Source organism: Gopherus evgoodei, chromosome 1 (genome assembly GCF_007399415.2).
Source record: "Gopherus evgoodei ecotype Sinaloan lineage chromosome 1, rGopEvg1_v1.p, whole genome shotgun sequence".
NCBI lineage: Eukaryota > Metazoa > Chordata > Testudines > Testudinidae > Gopherus > Gopherus evgoodei.
In genome coordinates, this window is record NC_044322.1 from 33,246,071 (window position 1) to 33,263,681 (window position 17,611).

General features: G+C 37.7%; 1 protein-coding gene across 3 annotated transcripts in view; it reads left to right on the forward strand.

Moving 5' to 3' along the window:
* The window catches only part of CUL5 (cullin 5), a 74,610-nt gene extending 58,588 nt beyond the window's left edge, over positions 1 to 16,022 (forward strand). For 2 of the 3 annotated variants that reach the window (XM_030560961.1, XM_030560960.1), the window contains exons 12-19: positions 566 to 698; positions 1,222 to 1,353; positions 4,172 to 4,295; positions 4,518 to 4,693; positions 4,840 to 5,001; positions 5,774 to 5,892; positions 6,983 to 7,106; positions 11,975 to 16,022. In XM_030560961.1, the coding sequence (XP_030416821.1) occupies positions 566 to 698; positions 1,222 to 1,353; positions 4,172 to 4,295; positions 4,518 to 4,693; positions 4,840 to 5,001; positions 5,774 to 5,892; positions 6,983 to 7,106; positions 11,975 to 12,169 (1,165 nt within the window). In that variant the 3' untranslated portion in view covers positions 12,170 to 16,022. The other variant, XM_030560966.1, reaches the window with a different exon arrangement.
* Positions 16,023 to 17,611: the final 1,589 nt, after the last annotated feature.

The window sequence follows — 17,611 nt, forward strand, 5'->3', positions numbered from 1 at the left end:
GCACTACAGTCTTAATATTGTAGTTCTGCTGATTCCACTTGTAGCGGTGGGATTTCAGGTTTGCTGTCTCTGAACCACCTTCCAGTGGTTGGCATCCAATACTACTTTGGTGTGTCTGTTACAATAATGGCTTGCTCTCTTGCTTCTATGAACTGCATTTCTCCACCTTGTTACTTGGGACCCATCAAATTGCACTAGTAACAGGAAGACGCCGAAAATGCATTCCTTATTTGATCATTCTTTTCTGGAACTCTAACTAGTATGTGGACACCTGCCTTTCAGGTGTTTATGCATATTACTGTTGAAATTATTCCTATCTAATTGCAGTTCTGACACTTCCAAACAACATTAGTTGAAGAAATGTATGGAAACACTTGGTCATCTTTTGGTTGCTGTTTGACTGAATGGAGTGGGGTTAGGGGCAATGGAAGAAGGAATTACCTTTCATTTTGCATCTCTTACCTGGTCATTTATTCCCTTCCTTTTAATCCTAGTTTCTTGTTAACCTGGTATAGCAGGTTTCTCTTCACAGTTTGATGGAGTTTTCGTTTCATGTTGCTTTTAGAGTTGGATTGAAAACCCAGCCTGAGTCCAAATGCCCTGAACTGCTTGCTAATTACTGTGACATGCTGTTAAGAAAAACACCACTAAGCAAAAAATTAACCTCTGAAGAAATTGAAGCAAAGCTTAAGGAAGTGGTATGTGCATTCTCTCAACTTTTTTAATTAAGCTAAGAAATAATTTTTATGCTGTTTTTCAGGATTTCATCTTCAAAAATGTTGCTACACTAGAATATTAATAGTTGAAACTGAAACCTCCACAGAGAATATTTATATGTCCATATGCTGTCACAGGACAGCAATATCAGTGTGCTAATTTATAATTTGCATATTGTGTATTACATATATAATAGACAAGAATCTGAAAACATAGACAGGAAATTAAAGTTTAAATACAAAGCAGAGCTGATGCATCATTGAAGGGCTTGCTCCTCAGTGATTCAGTTGAAGAAATTGGTGATTAGGATACTGTAGCAATTTTACAACTGGTGACTAGCTTGTAACATCCTTTTGTAAGGAAATCTAAAGTAGCCTTGCACTAGTTGTGTTTTATGGTGATATGTGGGACCAGGTTTGGGTGGGGAGGGGAGGCGGAAAAAAGTAAATGAAGTGGTTTGATTTGGCATGGAAATAAATAGACTTTGAAATTTATTTTTAACAGCTTTTGGTACTTAAATATGTACAGAATAAGGATGTGTTCATGCGATACCACAAAGCTCACTTAACAAGACGTCTGATACTAGATATATCAGCGGATAGTGAAATTGAAGAGAATATGGTGGAATGGCTGAGAGTAAGTATCCTGAAACCTTGTTTGATTTCTTAGTTCCTGTTGATGATGATCAGTTATTCTTCAGTTTTAATGTTTCTCCTGTCATGTGACTTTTCTTTTTAAATTATACCCAGTTTTGATATTTATGCCTCTGTATTAGGGCTGTCGATTAATTGCAGTTAACTCGAATGAATAACTCAAAAAAATAATGGCGATTAATTGCATTTTTAATCGCACTGTTAATCGAATACCAATTGAAATTTATTAAATATTAAATATTTTGTATTTTCAAATATATCATTTCAGTTGAAACACGGAATACAAAGTGTACACTGATCACTTTATATTGTGATTTTTATTACAAATATTTGCACTATACAAGTGATAAAGAAATAGTATTTTTCCGTTCAGCTCATACAAGTACTGTAGTGCAATCTCTAGCATGAAAATAGGATTTGCAAATGTAAATATTTAATTTGTTTCATATCTGCACTCAAAAACAAAACAAAAAACTTTAGAACCTACCAGTCCTCTCAGTCCTACTTCTTGTTCAGCCAGTTGCTAAGACAAATAAGTTTGTTTACATTTATAGGAGATAATGCTGCCTGCTTCTTATTTACAGTATCACCTGAAAGTGAGAACAGCATCCATTTGGCACTTCTCTAGCCAGCTTTGCAAGGTATTTATGTGCCAGATATGCGAAAACGTTCATATGCCCCTTCATGTGTCAACCACCATTCCAGAGGACATGCTTCTACGCTGATGACGCTCATTAAAAAAAATCAGGCATTATTTATATTTGTGAATGAACTCCTTGGGGGAGAATTGTATGTCTCCTGCTCTATATTACCCGCATTCTGCCATATATTTCATTTATGACAGTCTCAGATGATGACCCAGCACATGTTGTACATTTCAAGAACACTTTCACTGCCAATTTGTTAAAACACAAAGAAGGTACCAATGTGAGATTTCTAAAGATAGCTACAACACTGTACCTCAGGTTTAAGAATCTGAAGTGTTGTCCAAAATCTGAGAGGGAAGAGCTGTGGAACATGCTTTCAGAAGTCTTAGAAGAACAACGCTCTGATGCAGAAACAACAGAAGCCGAACCACCAAAAAAAAACCCAACCTTCTGCAGTTGGCATCTGACTCAGATGATGAAAGTGAACATGCATTGGTACACACTGCTTTGGATCATTGCCGAGCAGAACCCATCATCAGCATGGAAGCATTTCCTCTGCAATGGTGGTTGAAGCATGAAGGGACATATGAATATTTAGCGCATCTGGCACGTATCTTGCAACATCAGTTACAACAATGCAATGTGAATGCCTGTTCTCACTTCCAGGTGACATCATAAACAAGAAGCAGGCAGCACTATGTCCCATAAAGGTAAACAAAGTTGTGTGTCAATTGGCTGAACGAGACGTAGGACCGAGTGGACATGTAGGCTCTAAAGTTTTACATTGTTTTGTTTTTGAATGCAGTTATTTTTGTACATAATTCTACATTTGCAAGTTCAACTTTCATGATAGAGATTGCACTACAGTACTTGTATGAGGTGAATTGAAAAATACTATTACTTTTGTTTTTTTACAGTGCAAATATTTGTAATCAAAATAAATATAAAGTGAGCACTGTACACTTTGTATTCTGTGTTGTAATTGAAATCAATATATTTGAAAATGTAGAAAACATCCAAAAATATTAAAATAAATGGTATTCTATTGTTTAACAGTGCAGTTAATTGTGCGGTTAAGTTTTTTAATCATTTGACAGCCTTACTCTGCATAAATTCCAACATTTTGCAGATGTGGAACAGGACCTGTGAATTATTTTTAAAATGTTGTTTTCTCTTCAATAATGAAACTCTTTAAAAAAAAAAAAAAAACCAAAAAAGAAAACCACCTTAGCTTCTGGTTAAATTTTAATTTATTATGAAAATGAGACCAATGTTTTATGAATTGTCATTTAGTATAAAGGATGTAAAGGGTTATGTGGAGCAAAATGAGTTGTGGCTTAACATCGGAGATGAAAGTAAGCCAGTCCCCTCCGGTATGAGTACCGGCAAGAGCCAGTACACCATGCCGGATGGCACCGGCTTCCGTGGCGGGGATTTAAAGGGCTCTGGGCTGCCTGCTGCAGCAGGCAGCCCAGAACCATTTGAATCCCTCCCGAGGCTCCGGTGGGTGGGCTGGGGCCGGATTTAAAAGGCTCTGGGCTGCTGCGGCCACAGTCAGCCCAGAGCCCTTTAAACCTCCTGCCCGTGGCTCCCGCGGTCGGGCTGGGGCTTGATTTAAAAGGCTCTGGGCTGCTGCGGTTTCAGGAGCACAGAGCCCTTAAAATCCCACCCGCGGCTCTGGTGGCTGAAGCTGCGGTGGGAATTTAAAGGGTCCTGAGCTCCGCAGCGGCTGGAGCCCCACGCTCTTTAATTTGCCCCTGATCCCCAGGGGCTCCCGGGGCCTTTAAATCTTGAGAGGCCATGCCTCTTCTGATTGAGGCCACGCCCCTCTCAGGACTCTGGCCGTACCGGTAAATCCTGTAAGTTACTTTCACCACTGCTGAACATGGAAAAAAAAGCCCAGACAGAACTGTTTTACTTTATGAAAGGATACTGTTTTTGTGTTCATGAAGACTTTTTTACATTGGAATCATATGCATTCTAAGGACTAATCCTCCATCCTGATTATGCCACAGTCTGGTTTTTTTGTTTTGTTTTTGTTTTTTACTGAAGTAATTTCTTTTTAAATTAGTTATTGTAAACCTCAAGATTGATGTATGTAAGCTTTTATCTTAAAGATTGTAGTGTCTTGGTATAATTTATCTGTTTATACAGGAAGTAGGTATGCCAGCAGACTATGTAAACAAGTTGGCCAGGATGTTCCAGGATATCAAAGTATCTGAAGACTTGAACCAGGCCTTCAAAGAAATGCACAAAAATAATAAATTGGCCCTACCAGGTATTGTTCTCAAATGTGTGTTGATATTTGTTTTACTCATGTTAAAGAATAGTTCTTTTAAAACTTGGAATTTCTATCATTTTTAGACTTCAGTTTGAACATACGTTGTCAGTTAGAACACATCTTGCTTTGAGGTCAAAAACAGTTAATATGCTCCTTTACTGTCTGGTTTGGTGGTATATTTTCAGATTAATATATTTTAATACTGTCTGGCTTTTATAGCTGATTCTGTGAATATTAAAATTTTAAATGCTGGTGCCTGGTCTCGAAGTTCTGAAAAAGTGTTTGTATCACTACCCACGGAATTAGAAGACCTCATCCCAGAGGTAGAAGAGTTCTACAAAAAGAATCACAGTGGCAGAAAACTGCACTGGCATCATCTCATGTCCAATGGAATTGTAAGTATATTGAGTTTAGTATTCATTTTTAATGTATAAAATCTGTTTCTGTCTACAATAATAATATATGCTTGAACTTAGAAAAACAACTGATGAACAAAAAAACCTAATGAACAAAAATGTATTTTTTTTTTTTCTGTTTTCAGATAACATTTAAGAATGAGGTTGGCCAGTATGACTTAGAGGTAACAACGTTTCAGCTGGCTGTGCTGTTTGCATGGAACCAAAGACCCAGAGAGAAAATCAGCTTTGAAAATCTTAAACTAGCAACTGAGCTCCCTGATGCAGAACTTAGGAGGACTTTATGGGTATTTTCCCTTTCTGTTGAAGCAGATTTCTTCTTTACCTTTATTTAATACTTAAATATCCACCTGAGTATTTTTTTTAAAAGTACTAACTCTGGCAGTGCTTTTGAAATTGAAGAGTGAAAACCTTTCCTAACTAGCCTTTTAGTTGCAATGGTGCTTCTTTGTGCTGCTTTGTGCTTTATATTAATATGCATAGCCTTTACCTATAGGCATTCTTTCCTATCAAGATTGCCCAACTTAAACTTTTAGAGGCAGCAAGTCTTTCTAGCCAGATGTTGCTTAGAAGATGTAATTGTAATAGTTTGTTTTTGTTGTAGGACTCATCAGGTTTTAGGAGTTCAGCAGTTACTACTTAAATGTACTTTATTTAAAAGTGACTGACTTAATTTTGAGGGGAACACTCCTGTAATCCACTCAGATCAGCAGAAACTCTAGAAGAAGAAATCTTGAATGGATCAGATTTACCACTGGCCATTTTTGTGGCTGTGAGTTCATACACTTCAGCTCTTCTGAATGATACTGTTTATATTAAAACATTTCAAAAAGAGAACAGTGTTTAATAAATCATTGATTTGATGCTGATTAGATTATTATGAGTGCCAACAGCATGCATGAGCTTTTTACAGTCAAATAAGACTACACAGTCCCTGTACCAATGAGCGTATTGTACAGCTCTCTGTTATGCAGTTAAATCCTAAAGGTTGGTTGGTTCTGTTTTAAGGGTCTAATGTTTCATTTTCATGGTCTCTTCCCCTCTTCCTTTTCTCTGTAGTCTCTTGTAGCATTTCCAAAGCTGAAACGTCAGGTTTTATTGTATGAACCTCAAGTTAATTCGCCCAAAGACTTTACAGAAGGAACTCTCTTCTCAGTGAACCAGGAGTTCAGTTTAATGTAAGATATTCTTTGAAAATGAAAATATATAATGTTTTAGTACTAAAGGATTTCTCTTGAAATAAGCTGATTTCTTAATCACTTAGCAGTGAGATGCAAAATTGAGGTTTTGATGGCTTGTCACTGAGTCCATGGCACTTCAAGCAGGAATAAGTGTGTTAGAACAGTATCAATCTTCTACTCAGATTCCATCTAAATTTACCCGGTGGTGTCAGAAACAATAGGAATTGTTAAAAAGTGGCTCAGCTACTGTATCTTACAATAGAGGTGACCGTATTGCAGTGAGGAGTATAGAAATCTCATATTCATGCTTTGGGATCCTTCAGAATGAAAGATGCTATAGAAATAAAACATTTACAACATCTGATATACATTTGCTTCAGGGCACTTGATGTAGAAGATATTAGCTCTTTTTATCATGAATGGCGGCTTGCAGTGGGGATCAGATTCTGTGACTCTCTCCTATTTGCTGCTTGGCCTCGTTAGAGGGGGGATATAGTGACAACTGCTGCTTAGTCCCCAGTAGCTGCTGAATCCCATGCAAAGGGCTGAAGATGTCCCTGCTTCCTTCTTGGAACGTACCCTGGGAGAACGGATGACAGGACACTATGATACAGAGGAAACAGTCTGGAAAAATGTTGGGGGTGAAAATTGAATAATTCTGTCACCAGGATTATAATTTAACTGTTTTTTTTCATATGTTTGTGATAGACAGACAGCTGGCTTCTGTGGTGAACAATAAAGTAGCCCAACTTTCTAATTTTATTTTTGTATAAACTCTTTGTCTAGAGCCCTGAACTTAATATTGTATGTGAGGTATTTTTGTCTGTAAAACTACATAATACCACAGTCCAGCCTGTCAGTTTGACATCTGTTGTGTTGTTTTTCATCTGATGCATTAAACTAACCTACACATATTTTGGGGATGGGGTTTTGAATTGTGTATTGTTGCCAACGAGCTATTTTCAACCATTGCTGCAGTACTGTTATACTAAGTCAGTACTGCTTTGCTGTAAGTCTAATGTGAATTCCTTCTTAATGTAAAATGGATATGTTTGGGCTTATTTTCATATATAATTGACTCTTCCAGAAAAAATGCTAAAGTTCAGAAAAGGGGTAAGATAAACTTGATTGGCCGGTTGCAACTCACTACAGAAAGAATGCGAGAAGAGGAGAATGAAGGAATTGTCCAGCTAAGAATATTACGAACCCAGGTAAGTAAAGTTTTTACAGTCCCATTTCCTTTGGTGTACTACTACTACCATATGCCACCTCTGTTTCTGAGATATTCTTCCATGAAAAGCTTATTAAACTGGATAAAAATAGCTTTAAACTCAACCTCACGAAGTCTGCAGAGCACAAGGAGTCTGGGTCGTTATGTTGCTTTACCACTGCTGTTTAAAAGTACTTATTTTTTCTGTTCTGCACTACTTGAAAGGCTGTTTTCAAACTGTATTTCCTTTCAGTTTTATTTATTTACACTAGCGGTTCTCAAACCGGGGGTTGGGACCCCAAAGTGGGTCGTGACTCCATTTTAATAGGGTCACCAGGGCTGGAGTTAGACTTGCTGGGGTTGGGCTGAATCCCAGGGCCAAAGCCCGAGCCCAAGGGGTTCAGCCCTGGGTGGCAAGGCTCAGGTTTCATCCCCAGGCAAGGGAGGCCTGTAGTCCTTGGGCTTTGCTTCCTTTCCTCTCCTCCCTTTCTCCTGCCCTCTGGGATGGTGGGGCTCGGGTGGGCTCAGGCTTCGGTCCCCCCTCCTGGGGTCCTATAGTAATTTTTGTTGTCAAAAGGGGGTTGCGGCGCAGTGAAGTTAGAGAATCTCAGATTTAGAGGCTCATTAGTGTGTGGAGGTGGGGGGATTCAAAATGAGGTTGTTTTTGAAAAGGGTTTACAATGTATGCATTTTTTTTTTTTGGAGAGAAAGTTTCATAAATGGGTTCAACATGGGAACTATGTACTCCACAGCATTGCTCCCAAATGTAAGTTTCCATTTAAAAATATCCAGTCTCTAGCCCTTATGGTTGTGAAGAAAACCTTCAGAATTTGAAACAAATGTGAACTTGTCCACTGAAGTCAGCCTGAAACAATAGCTCTGAGAGGTGTTTGCTGCGCAGCTCCAATTTATCTCAGTTAGGTATTAACTCAGGAACAAAAGGCTGGTATAAATGACAATGTAGTTCAATGTATAAGTGACTGCTGATCATTATAGCAGAAACCTCAAGCTAACGTACTTCATTATTGGATGTAGTGGCAAATATTGGGATGGCTTGCAGTGGGGAGCTAGCTGCTTTCAAGGGACAGTGGGGGGGTTGTCATAGTATAATTCCCAAATCTGAACCTTAGCGCCCGAAATATGGGTACTAGCATGAATTCCCGTAAGCTTAATTACCAGCTTAGATCTGATAGGCTGCCACCAATCAGGAATTTCTAGGGCCTGATACCCTCTGATCCCCCCAAAACCTTCCCTGGGGACCCCAAGACCCAGATTCCTTGAGTCTCACAACAAAGGAGAATAAACCATTTCCCTTCCCCCTCCTTACCTCCTCCCAGATCTTTCCCACCCTGGGTACACTAGGAGATCACCGTGATTCAACTCCATGAATCTAACACAAAGAGGAAATTTACCTTTCCCTCCCTCAGGGCAATACAGATTCAAGCTCCTTGAATGTGACACAAAGAGGAAACTTATCCTTCCCTCTCCTCTGCTCTCTTTCCCTTCTCCTCACCAATTCCCTGGTGTACACAGATTCAGTTCCTTTGAGCCTTAACTAGGAGAAAAAAATCAAACCGGTCTTAAAGCAAAGCTTTTAATAAAAAAGAGAGAAAAAAGTAAAAGGTTTATCTCTGCAGTTTAGATGGTAAACAGTTACAGGGTCTTTTAGCTTATAGAAAATGGATAAACAGCCTTATCCAGAAAAAATACAATTTAAACTATTTCCAGCAGACTACACATTTGCAAATACAGAAAAACAATGTAAAAGCCTATATTGTCTTTCTACCACTGTACTTACAATTGGAAACAGAAGATTAAAGAGCCTGGAGATTCGTGTGGTCACTCTCAGAGCCCAGAAAGAGAACAGACCAAGAACAAAGAACTCACACCCAAACTTCCCTCCACCCAGATCTGAAAGTATCTTGTCTCCTGATTGGGCCTCTGGTCAGGTGCTGCAGGTCACTGTTTGTTAACCCTTTACAGGTGAAAGAGACATTAACCCGTAGCTATCTGTTTATGACAGGGGTACAGAGTGAGAAATTCAACCTACCCTCCACTCCCCTTCAAATCTAGTGTCTCGTCTCTTCCCCAAAAGAGGGAGACTCATACCCTCCCATTATCAAATGCCTTGGGTGCTTCCTGGGTGTCAAAAAGCAACATATTCAGTTATTGTTAGGTGCCAATAGCCTATCTGTCCCCTGCTTACATGCTGAAATCACCTGCTTACCCTGAGGGTATCTATACTGTAGTTATGTATTTTCAATGTAAAATATGCAAATTTTTGAAAATAACTAAATTCTGAACTGTTACCAACTTGTGTTAAGCCTTTGAAGACTGTACAGATGATGACTAGATGAGTCAGAAAATCAGCATTAGATATCCAACTTTTCACCTAGGCAATTTGTTTGTATGCAGAACCAATCAGTAGTAAATGAAAGCTGTTACCCATCAGATGGGTATCTGGTAACCTTGTGTGAAAGGTGTCGGTGGTCTAATTTATGGTCCAGTTCCCAGCAAGCAAGGTCCAAATCATAGAAAACACAGCTGTAGCTGATTGTGAGGGCTCTGGGCAAGGATGTCAAAAACTGACGACTTCTGGAAGCAAAATTAATTTCTTGCTTGTAAAGGGGTTCATTGAGATTAAATTTGAGATTCAGTGATGGGATAGAATGAGAATGGGATGCTTAGTTTTGACTTATAGGCTCCATATGAGCCCTGGTGAGTGCCTATTTGTATTTGTTTACAGATACATCAGAACACAAGGTCGATATTAACAACAAACTGTCATCTGTAAATGGCAGAGAGCAATGCAATGGGAGTGGACACTTTGTAGTAGAGACAGTGGGATATTGAGTCTCACTCCAGCCAGGGCAGAAGTTCTTGACAAAGATGAAGAAACAATAAATCGTGATTTTAACTTTTCTTTGACTATTCTATACACAGAATGGGTGAAAGCAGCGTTCTTGTGAAATACTTATCAGACTTCAAGTGCAAAAGAGCGACATGCTTTCTTCGCGAAGCTTTAATGTCTCTTATTTCATTTAATTTATAGAGAAGGTTTAAAAGTACTTTACAAATGTAATAAAAAATGCAGTTCTAGAAAAATACATACCCATATGGAAAGTCTCCGAGCTGATAACCCTCACTGGAGTCAGTAGAACTACCATAGACTACCCCTTGCAGTGGACTTTCAACATTTTGTATTAACTTAAACTTGCAGTTTTTTTCTGACCATGGTCAAGGACTAGAGCCCTACATCACTGCAGCCAGCTGTCTAGCAAACTGTGCCACCTGGGTCCACTTGACATTTTGACTTCTTTCAACAGAGAGCTTGACTTTATGCATGGTCATGGCTAAGTTGATGGAAAACGCCTTTTGAGCCCCTTGATGCCTGAGAGCTTGTTTTTCAAAGGAAAGAGTTTTTCTAATTACAATTTAGCACACGAAGTGAGTGAATGCCTTAGTGACTGACCCATGTTGTATACCAACCACAAAGTAGGGTAGCACGATGAATGCCTTCTAAATTCCTTCAAAAGTTGATGACTGAATTCCACCATAACTCTTAATCATCCTCTCAGCAGTTAACTGTATACTCTCCATTCACCAACTTCTTCATGAAATGTATTCAGTTCTGGTTAAGTCAATTAAGAAGGATCGTTGTAGGATGTGACTTTCAGTTTTTACCAAGCTAGCTGACAAATTATTATTCAAAGTATAGATCTGTGTAGCGTACTAACTTCAAAGATCTCTACAGTGCAGATCATTCCAAAGTAGTCTTGTTTAGAGGCATTCTGTTGTAAGCCCGGAGAAAACCAGCCCCTTTTAATGTTTTCCTCTTAGAGGTTATTAGAAACATGGAGTGTGCCCATTTTCCTTCAGTGAGCGACTGAAGGCACTTGGTCCATAACTGATATGGACAATAAAATCATCACTATTCCCATCTTAGATATTTGCTGAGCAAAACATGTAGTTTTAAACCAGACTTCATAGGAACATAGAGATTGCCATACTGGATCAAACTTGTAGTCTGTCTAGTTCACTGTCCTGTTTCTGACAGTGGTCAGTGCTAGATGCTTCAAAGGAATGTTATGAACCCTGCAGTAGGTGAATGTGAAGTATTCTGCTCTCCACATTAGATCTTACCTTGGTCTCTAATAGTTTAGAGATGGGTTTAAACCCTGAAGCATGAGGTTTAATATTCCTTCCAAAATTTTTGTTGGCATTACCTATTATAATCTTTGATATTCTTATCCATATAAATTTCCAATCTCTTTGAATTTTGCTAAGTTCTTGGCTTCTGCAACTTCGAATGGTACTGAATTCTACAGTCTAATTGTTCATTGTGTGGAACAAGTATTTTCTTTGATCAGTTTTAATTTCCTTGACTATCACCATGTTCTTTTGTTCCCAAACAACCTTCTGTATACCATTCATTATTTATTTTTTCCAGATGTTAAAGGCTAGTCTTCTCATTCGTTTAATCCACATAGTTATTGCATTTCACACTGGTTAAATATGCATATATGTGGAGTGATTTCCTCATGGTAAGATCCTGCTGCCCTCGTTTACAACCATGCACATCCACTGAAGTCGGTAGGATTGATTGGACATGAACAAAACTAGAAGTTGGCTCTAGGTTGCTTTTACTAAGGTCTACTATATATATTTTCTTTAGGATCTAGTGTTATAACCTGACAGGCTAAATTTCCTATTAGCAACATATTGAGGGGGAAAAAAACATTAACTGGTGGTCATCAAACTGAATTACTCTTTCCTTTCCCACAGCCTCCCAATTAACCCTGTGTATTCATTTTGCCACTTGTACCCGATATTTCCAAAAACATTTTCTTTTTTTATCTCCCCTACTAGGAGGCTATTATCCAAATAATGAAAATGCGGAAGAAAATTACTAATGCTCAGCTTCAGACTGAACTGGTAGAAATATTGAAAAACATGTTCTTGCCACAAAAGAAAATGATAAAAGAGCAAATTGAGTGGCTTATAGAGCACAAATATATCAGAAGAGATGAATCGGATATCAACACCTTCATATACATGGCATAATTTGAAGACTCTGTAAGATGCCAAGAACACAAATTGAAGGGTGCTTGAGCAGACAGCAGCAACAGTTTTTTGTGCTGGAGAAGGACTTATTTTGACTTTCATTACATATTAAAATCCCTGCCTTATCTTACAAGAGGACTATATTTTGCCAATCTCATTCAGCTAGCATGATGGCATTACCTTCATGTTGCACACTTTAACAGCATGCCGTTTTGTGGGAAACTTGCATTCATGAAGAGCCCATTGTGAGCTTTTTAAAGTAGATTTGATTTACACCCACCAAGAAGAATACAGGTTTGGGTTTTTAGATGAACAGTACTTGCACACACAAAAAGACCTTTAAATACCCATGCACTGAGGAACTGCTATTGTTTATTTTTGATTTTGTTTTTAAATGCAATTAGGACTAGAAGTAGCACTTTCACTTTGTGTTTTGGATCAACAAAGTAAATGTACTGTCCACCTTTGGTGATCCTTTTTATGTATAACATTTTGAGAGAGACACAGATGCATCACACCAGATATGTATTTGTTACAGTAACAACCTGTTGGCTCAAGCAGTGCTTCATAATAGTAACTGGATTTTAATATTGACATACAAGTGACATAAAAGTATTTCCAACTTGTGGATGTTGTTTTTCCTTAAGCAGGAGATCACTGTTTTATATTGTTTGCTGTAAACATATGGATATACATTGCTTATTTTATCTGAGCAAATGGTTTATTACAATCCTTTTGAAAGGTGAAGCTTTCTTCTCCATATCTGTTTCATGGCTGCGTCTGTTATATGAACAGAAATATTAAGTGTATTCCCTTGTACATTTAATATTTGTATTCCATATGTTTGAATATGACTACATAAATCTGAAGGCATTAAAAAGTAACTGATCCACAAGTCCCTTATGAGAAGAAAACCCTTTGCAATTTCTGTACACATACAGTAGCATCATATCCAGGTATTCCAATGGCTTTGTTTTAGGGTTTAGACACTTAGTTGCCTAAAAGTCAGTCTCCTTTAAAATAATAAATACATAAAGCAGCAACTGTCTATTGATTTTGAAGTGAGCAGGAGATAAAGGATGTAGCTAAAGGAGACCTGCAAAGGTTTAAGGAAGAAAAAAACTCCCAATTCTTGTGTGAAAAGAAATTGTCAAAATTCCTGATGTGTATTTGGCAAATTTTAAATGTTACATCTTCCTTCAGCCATGTTAAGTAGCCTCTTGGTAATAGCTAACTCCCTCTCAAATGTTCCAGTGTTTATTGGACTGATGACATGAGTACCGCTGGAGCAGAGAATCTGCCTTGGAGGGGTGGAGGGTGGAAGGTAAGTCAGCTTTTACTCAGTGTCGTGTGAATACTCTTAGTTAGATGCTATCAGGCAGCCCTTCAAAAACTGCCCTGAAAATTTACCAACCCAGGCACAGAATCTACTTGTTTGCTTTTGATTATCGATAATGGGTGGTAATCCCTTAATGTTACACACTCTTCCGAAAAGAACCAACCTTTCCCTAGGTGAGTGGGGAACTGAATTTTGCATGGTTGCTGTAATGCATAAAATAAGAGCATCTTACAAAAAAAAGAAATTGTGGGGATGGTCTTTTACTGCCTTAAGCCGACTGGGCTTGTTGACACTTAAAATGCTGCTGCTGCAGCACTTCAGTGTAGACACTGCCTACACCGTGGAGAGGGATTCTATTGTTGGTGTAGGTAATCCACCTCCCCGAGAGGCAGTAACTAGGTAGACAGAAGAATTTTTCTGTCAGCCTAGCTCTGTTTACAGTGGGGGTTAGGTTGGTATAATGTCTCTGAAGTGTGGATTTTTCACACAACTGAGAGATGTATCTGTACTGATGTGAACTCTTAGTGTAGACCAGGACTGTGTGTCTTACCACTGAAGTATGTTCCAGTGCTAGTTCCTTAGAACAGTGCATATTTGACATCTTGCTGAATAAGACCTCTTCAGTTCCAGGAAGGCTTTATGGACATGCAAGAGAGCGAGAAAAACTGATACGTGGCAATATAAAACTCTGATTGAAATCTCACTGCATATATTTATATGCCTTTATTGATGCTTATAAATGAGTGGATACTGTGAAAACATATTTCAACTTTAAGGTAGCATGGAAAAGTCAGATTCTTAGCCCTAAAATGTTGCTATTCAGAATTAAAAGTAAATGGTGCTCTCTGTATTTTGCCAGTAACACACATGCCAAAATTTTAAATTTAGAAAACTAAAATTAGTTTGTTCTAAGAATAGAAATCTTTTTGTATGGTGCCACAAGATTTTCAGCATTTGTAACTTGATATTAAGAGTAATAAATGCTCATTTGGGAATAATTGGGAAATGGCAAACAAACCAGAATTTTAAAATATTTCTATTATGATGATCTGAGCACTTATTTTGAATATGTAACAGTTTGCAACATTAAATGAGAGAATAGTAGCCATGAAGTATTGTCACACACAAGCAAGTTAGATATAAAAGTAGGCAATACTAATTTCTAAGCCCCACCAACTAGGAGATAACTTTGAGATTGACTTTCATACACAATTATGTCCCAGTTCATTTTGCATCCAGACAGCAACAGACTTTTAAATGCTAGTTATTTACATTTCTCCCTTCCCCTCCCACTGGCATATACTAAAATTATAGCCTGTAAGTTATCTAAACATACTTCATTATTTGGATGAGGGAAATTTATAATTAACAGCATGTCTATAACATTGCTACATTTTCCTTAGGTTTATATTTAAAAATAGATGTTATGTTTAAAAAAAGAAAAAAACTTGAATCTGAGAATCACACCAGCAACTTCCTAAAGATGCAGAATCACATTTAGCATACTTCATCAGGTTACTTTCACGACCATGCATTTAAAGCTAATATTATCTGAGGCATAGGTAGATACTTGCAGTAAAGTGTTTTGGGGGTGGGAGGAATTCCGATCTAAATAAAAAAAATTCTTCACTTGCAATATGGCAACAATGCACTTTTAAAGCTGAAGTTTCGCAATGACTATACATCTCCAAAGACCCTAGCTTAAAGAGGTGCTGCATCTGAAACACATGGTGCCCCTCATGGTGTCTCAGTGAATAGGTATGGAGTAAAACTGATTACAGAAGTGAAAATACAGTTTATCACATTCTTAATGTCTCATTGAATTAAGAAACATTGTTAAATCCTCCTTTTGTCCCAATAACTTAATGAAGATCTCAGTTTTAATTCTGAAGTCTTCCATTTTTATCTTTCCACTGTTAGTGGCCATAGCTTCTGTTTAGTCATCTAACTCTCTTGCACTTGTTTTGAACATAATACAATTACATTTCAAAAACAAAACAAATGGTGGCTTTCTTGTTTTCACTGTTCCTTAAATGTGTAATATGTTCTGAATAGTCAGCATTTTACATTTATTTGCATTGGGATGTCATCCTGTAAGATGCAAATTTTAAAAACACAATGGGGTGAAAGATTTGATAATTTTACCAAAAGATTTGCTGTCTTAAACTCAAAACAGTTTTCTATTTTCATCTAAATGACTGGGATGCTATCTTTGTAAAGTCTTCAAGGTCATATGAAATATTCTTTGTGAAATAAACAATACATGAAAACTTTCCTGTCATATACACTATATGTAGTCTGGCGTGTTGAGCAAGCTTGAGTTCCTAGGTTGTAATATCTATCTACGTATGGTATTTACAATTTTGAATGTGTGCCACTACATACTGAGATGATAATGATGTACAATTTTGAATGGTAGCAGTTTCTTTATGGCAGTCTGGCTGAACTATTTTGATGTACTGCTTAATTTTTGAATTTTATTTTTTAAGTTGTATAATTTATTTTCTTGCAAAATAAAAATGTAATATAAAAGACTATTCATTTTAGCAAGATATGTTGGTGTCCGCCCCTGCAAATTTTTTTAATGAGCATAGTACTCTTTCCTAGTTGTTATATTAGGAATATCACCATGTGTGAAATCCACCTAGTCTAAATTCCAGTGTCTATTACAAGGTGAGCAGAAGACCAAAAGATACAGTGAAACAGTTTTCAGTCCTCCTTTCTCACCTATGTAATTTGATTTAAGTGTGTGGGTGTATGTACATAGAGAGAGAGATTTTGCTGTCCTTTTTTTATGCTATATGTTAAATTGCTTTTTAAAGGTGAAATGTAAATCTAAAATGAAAGGTAACTTAAACCAAGAAATGCGGTTTGAATACCCTCAGTAACAGTGTTGCTCAGGAGTATACAGCACACAAATGTTGTGATTCTTTTAAAAATTTGTATATGTCCATGAAATTCTCTGGCACATCTTTATTAAATACCTCCCAGAATAAATCATTTTGTGAAATCACTGATTGCATAGTACTAGAACTATCTATCAGTGATGTCACCAAATTATGCAAGCTTGTGGAACTTTCAGGAAGCTAATACTGTATAAACGAACCAAGGTGAAGGAAAACTGTCAAGCAAGATATTGATTCTGCTGTGACTTACTTTGTCCTTGCCTTCTTTTTAAGTTACAATTCTTATATTTCAGCTCTTTTGTATTTAAGGTGCACAGAGTAAATTTAAAATGTTTTATGCCTTCTGATATATGCAAAGATAATTCTTTCTATGGAATAAATACTATTTTTGAATGACTATTCAATGCTCATGGCAGTTTTCAGACTGGCAACCCTTGCAGACAGAAAGCTTCCTCATACCATACTGCCAATGTTTCTCAATCCTGTTCACAAGAACTCTATGCAAAGGGTAAGTACAATCAGTTGCCATGTCCCACAAATCCTTGGGAGGCCACTTCCGCTACCACTTGCAGTAAGGAAAGTAGTTGTAATGATGATCTTTGTGAAATGTGTCCACAAGAAATAAATAAGACACACAACTCTTACCGAAATGTATTGTGTAGCATTGAGTGGTAACTTCTTCAGCTTCTGCCAGCTTATGTTAGACTTGAACCAATGACTTAAAGGTGAAAGGCTTTTTATCTATTTCAGTCTTCTGATCTATTTAGTTCCCTACTATGTTCAATTATGATTTTATCCATTAACATGTCTCCTGTTTATATTTGTGGGTGGAGAAGGGGGAGGTAAAATGACTCCCTATGGTGAGGCTGAAAGAGAATCTTCTGTTCTGTAGCTGTCTTTTGTCATGTGACCTTTCCGTTTCTTCTGGTTTCCTGCCTTAATTTCATACTTAGTCATTCAGGCTTCTGAACTCTCCCATGTAACGTCAATTAGACAATGTGAGCCAGATCCTGGGATGTAATCTGGAGAGTACATATCACAAGCTGAGGGGGCAGGGTACTGCTCTCCACTGATTCTGGGCCTGCTCTCTGCAATGCCAGTCTCCAGAGATAAGTGTAGAATCTGCTGCAACTTACTCCAGTTTTTAACATCCCTGAGGGAGCAACAACCCTGGAAGCGGACAGTGTAGGAGACACT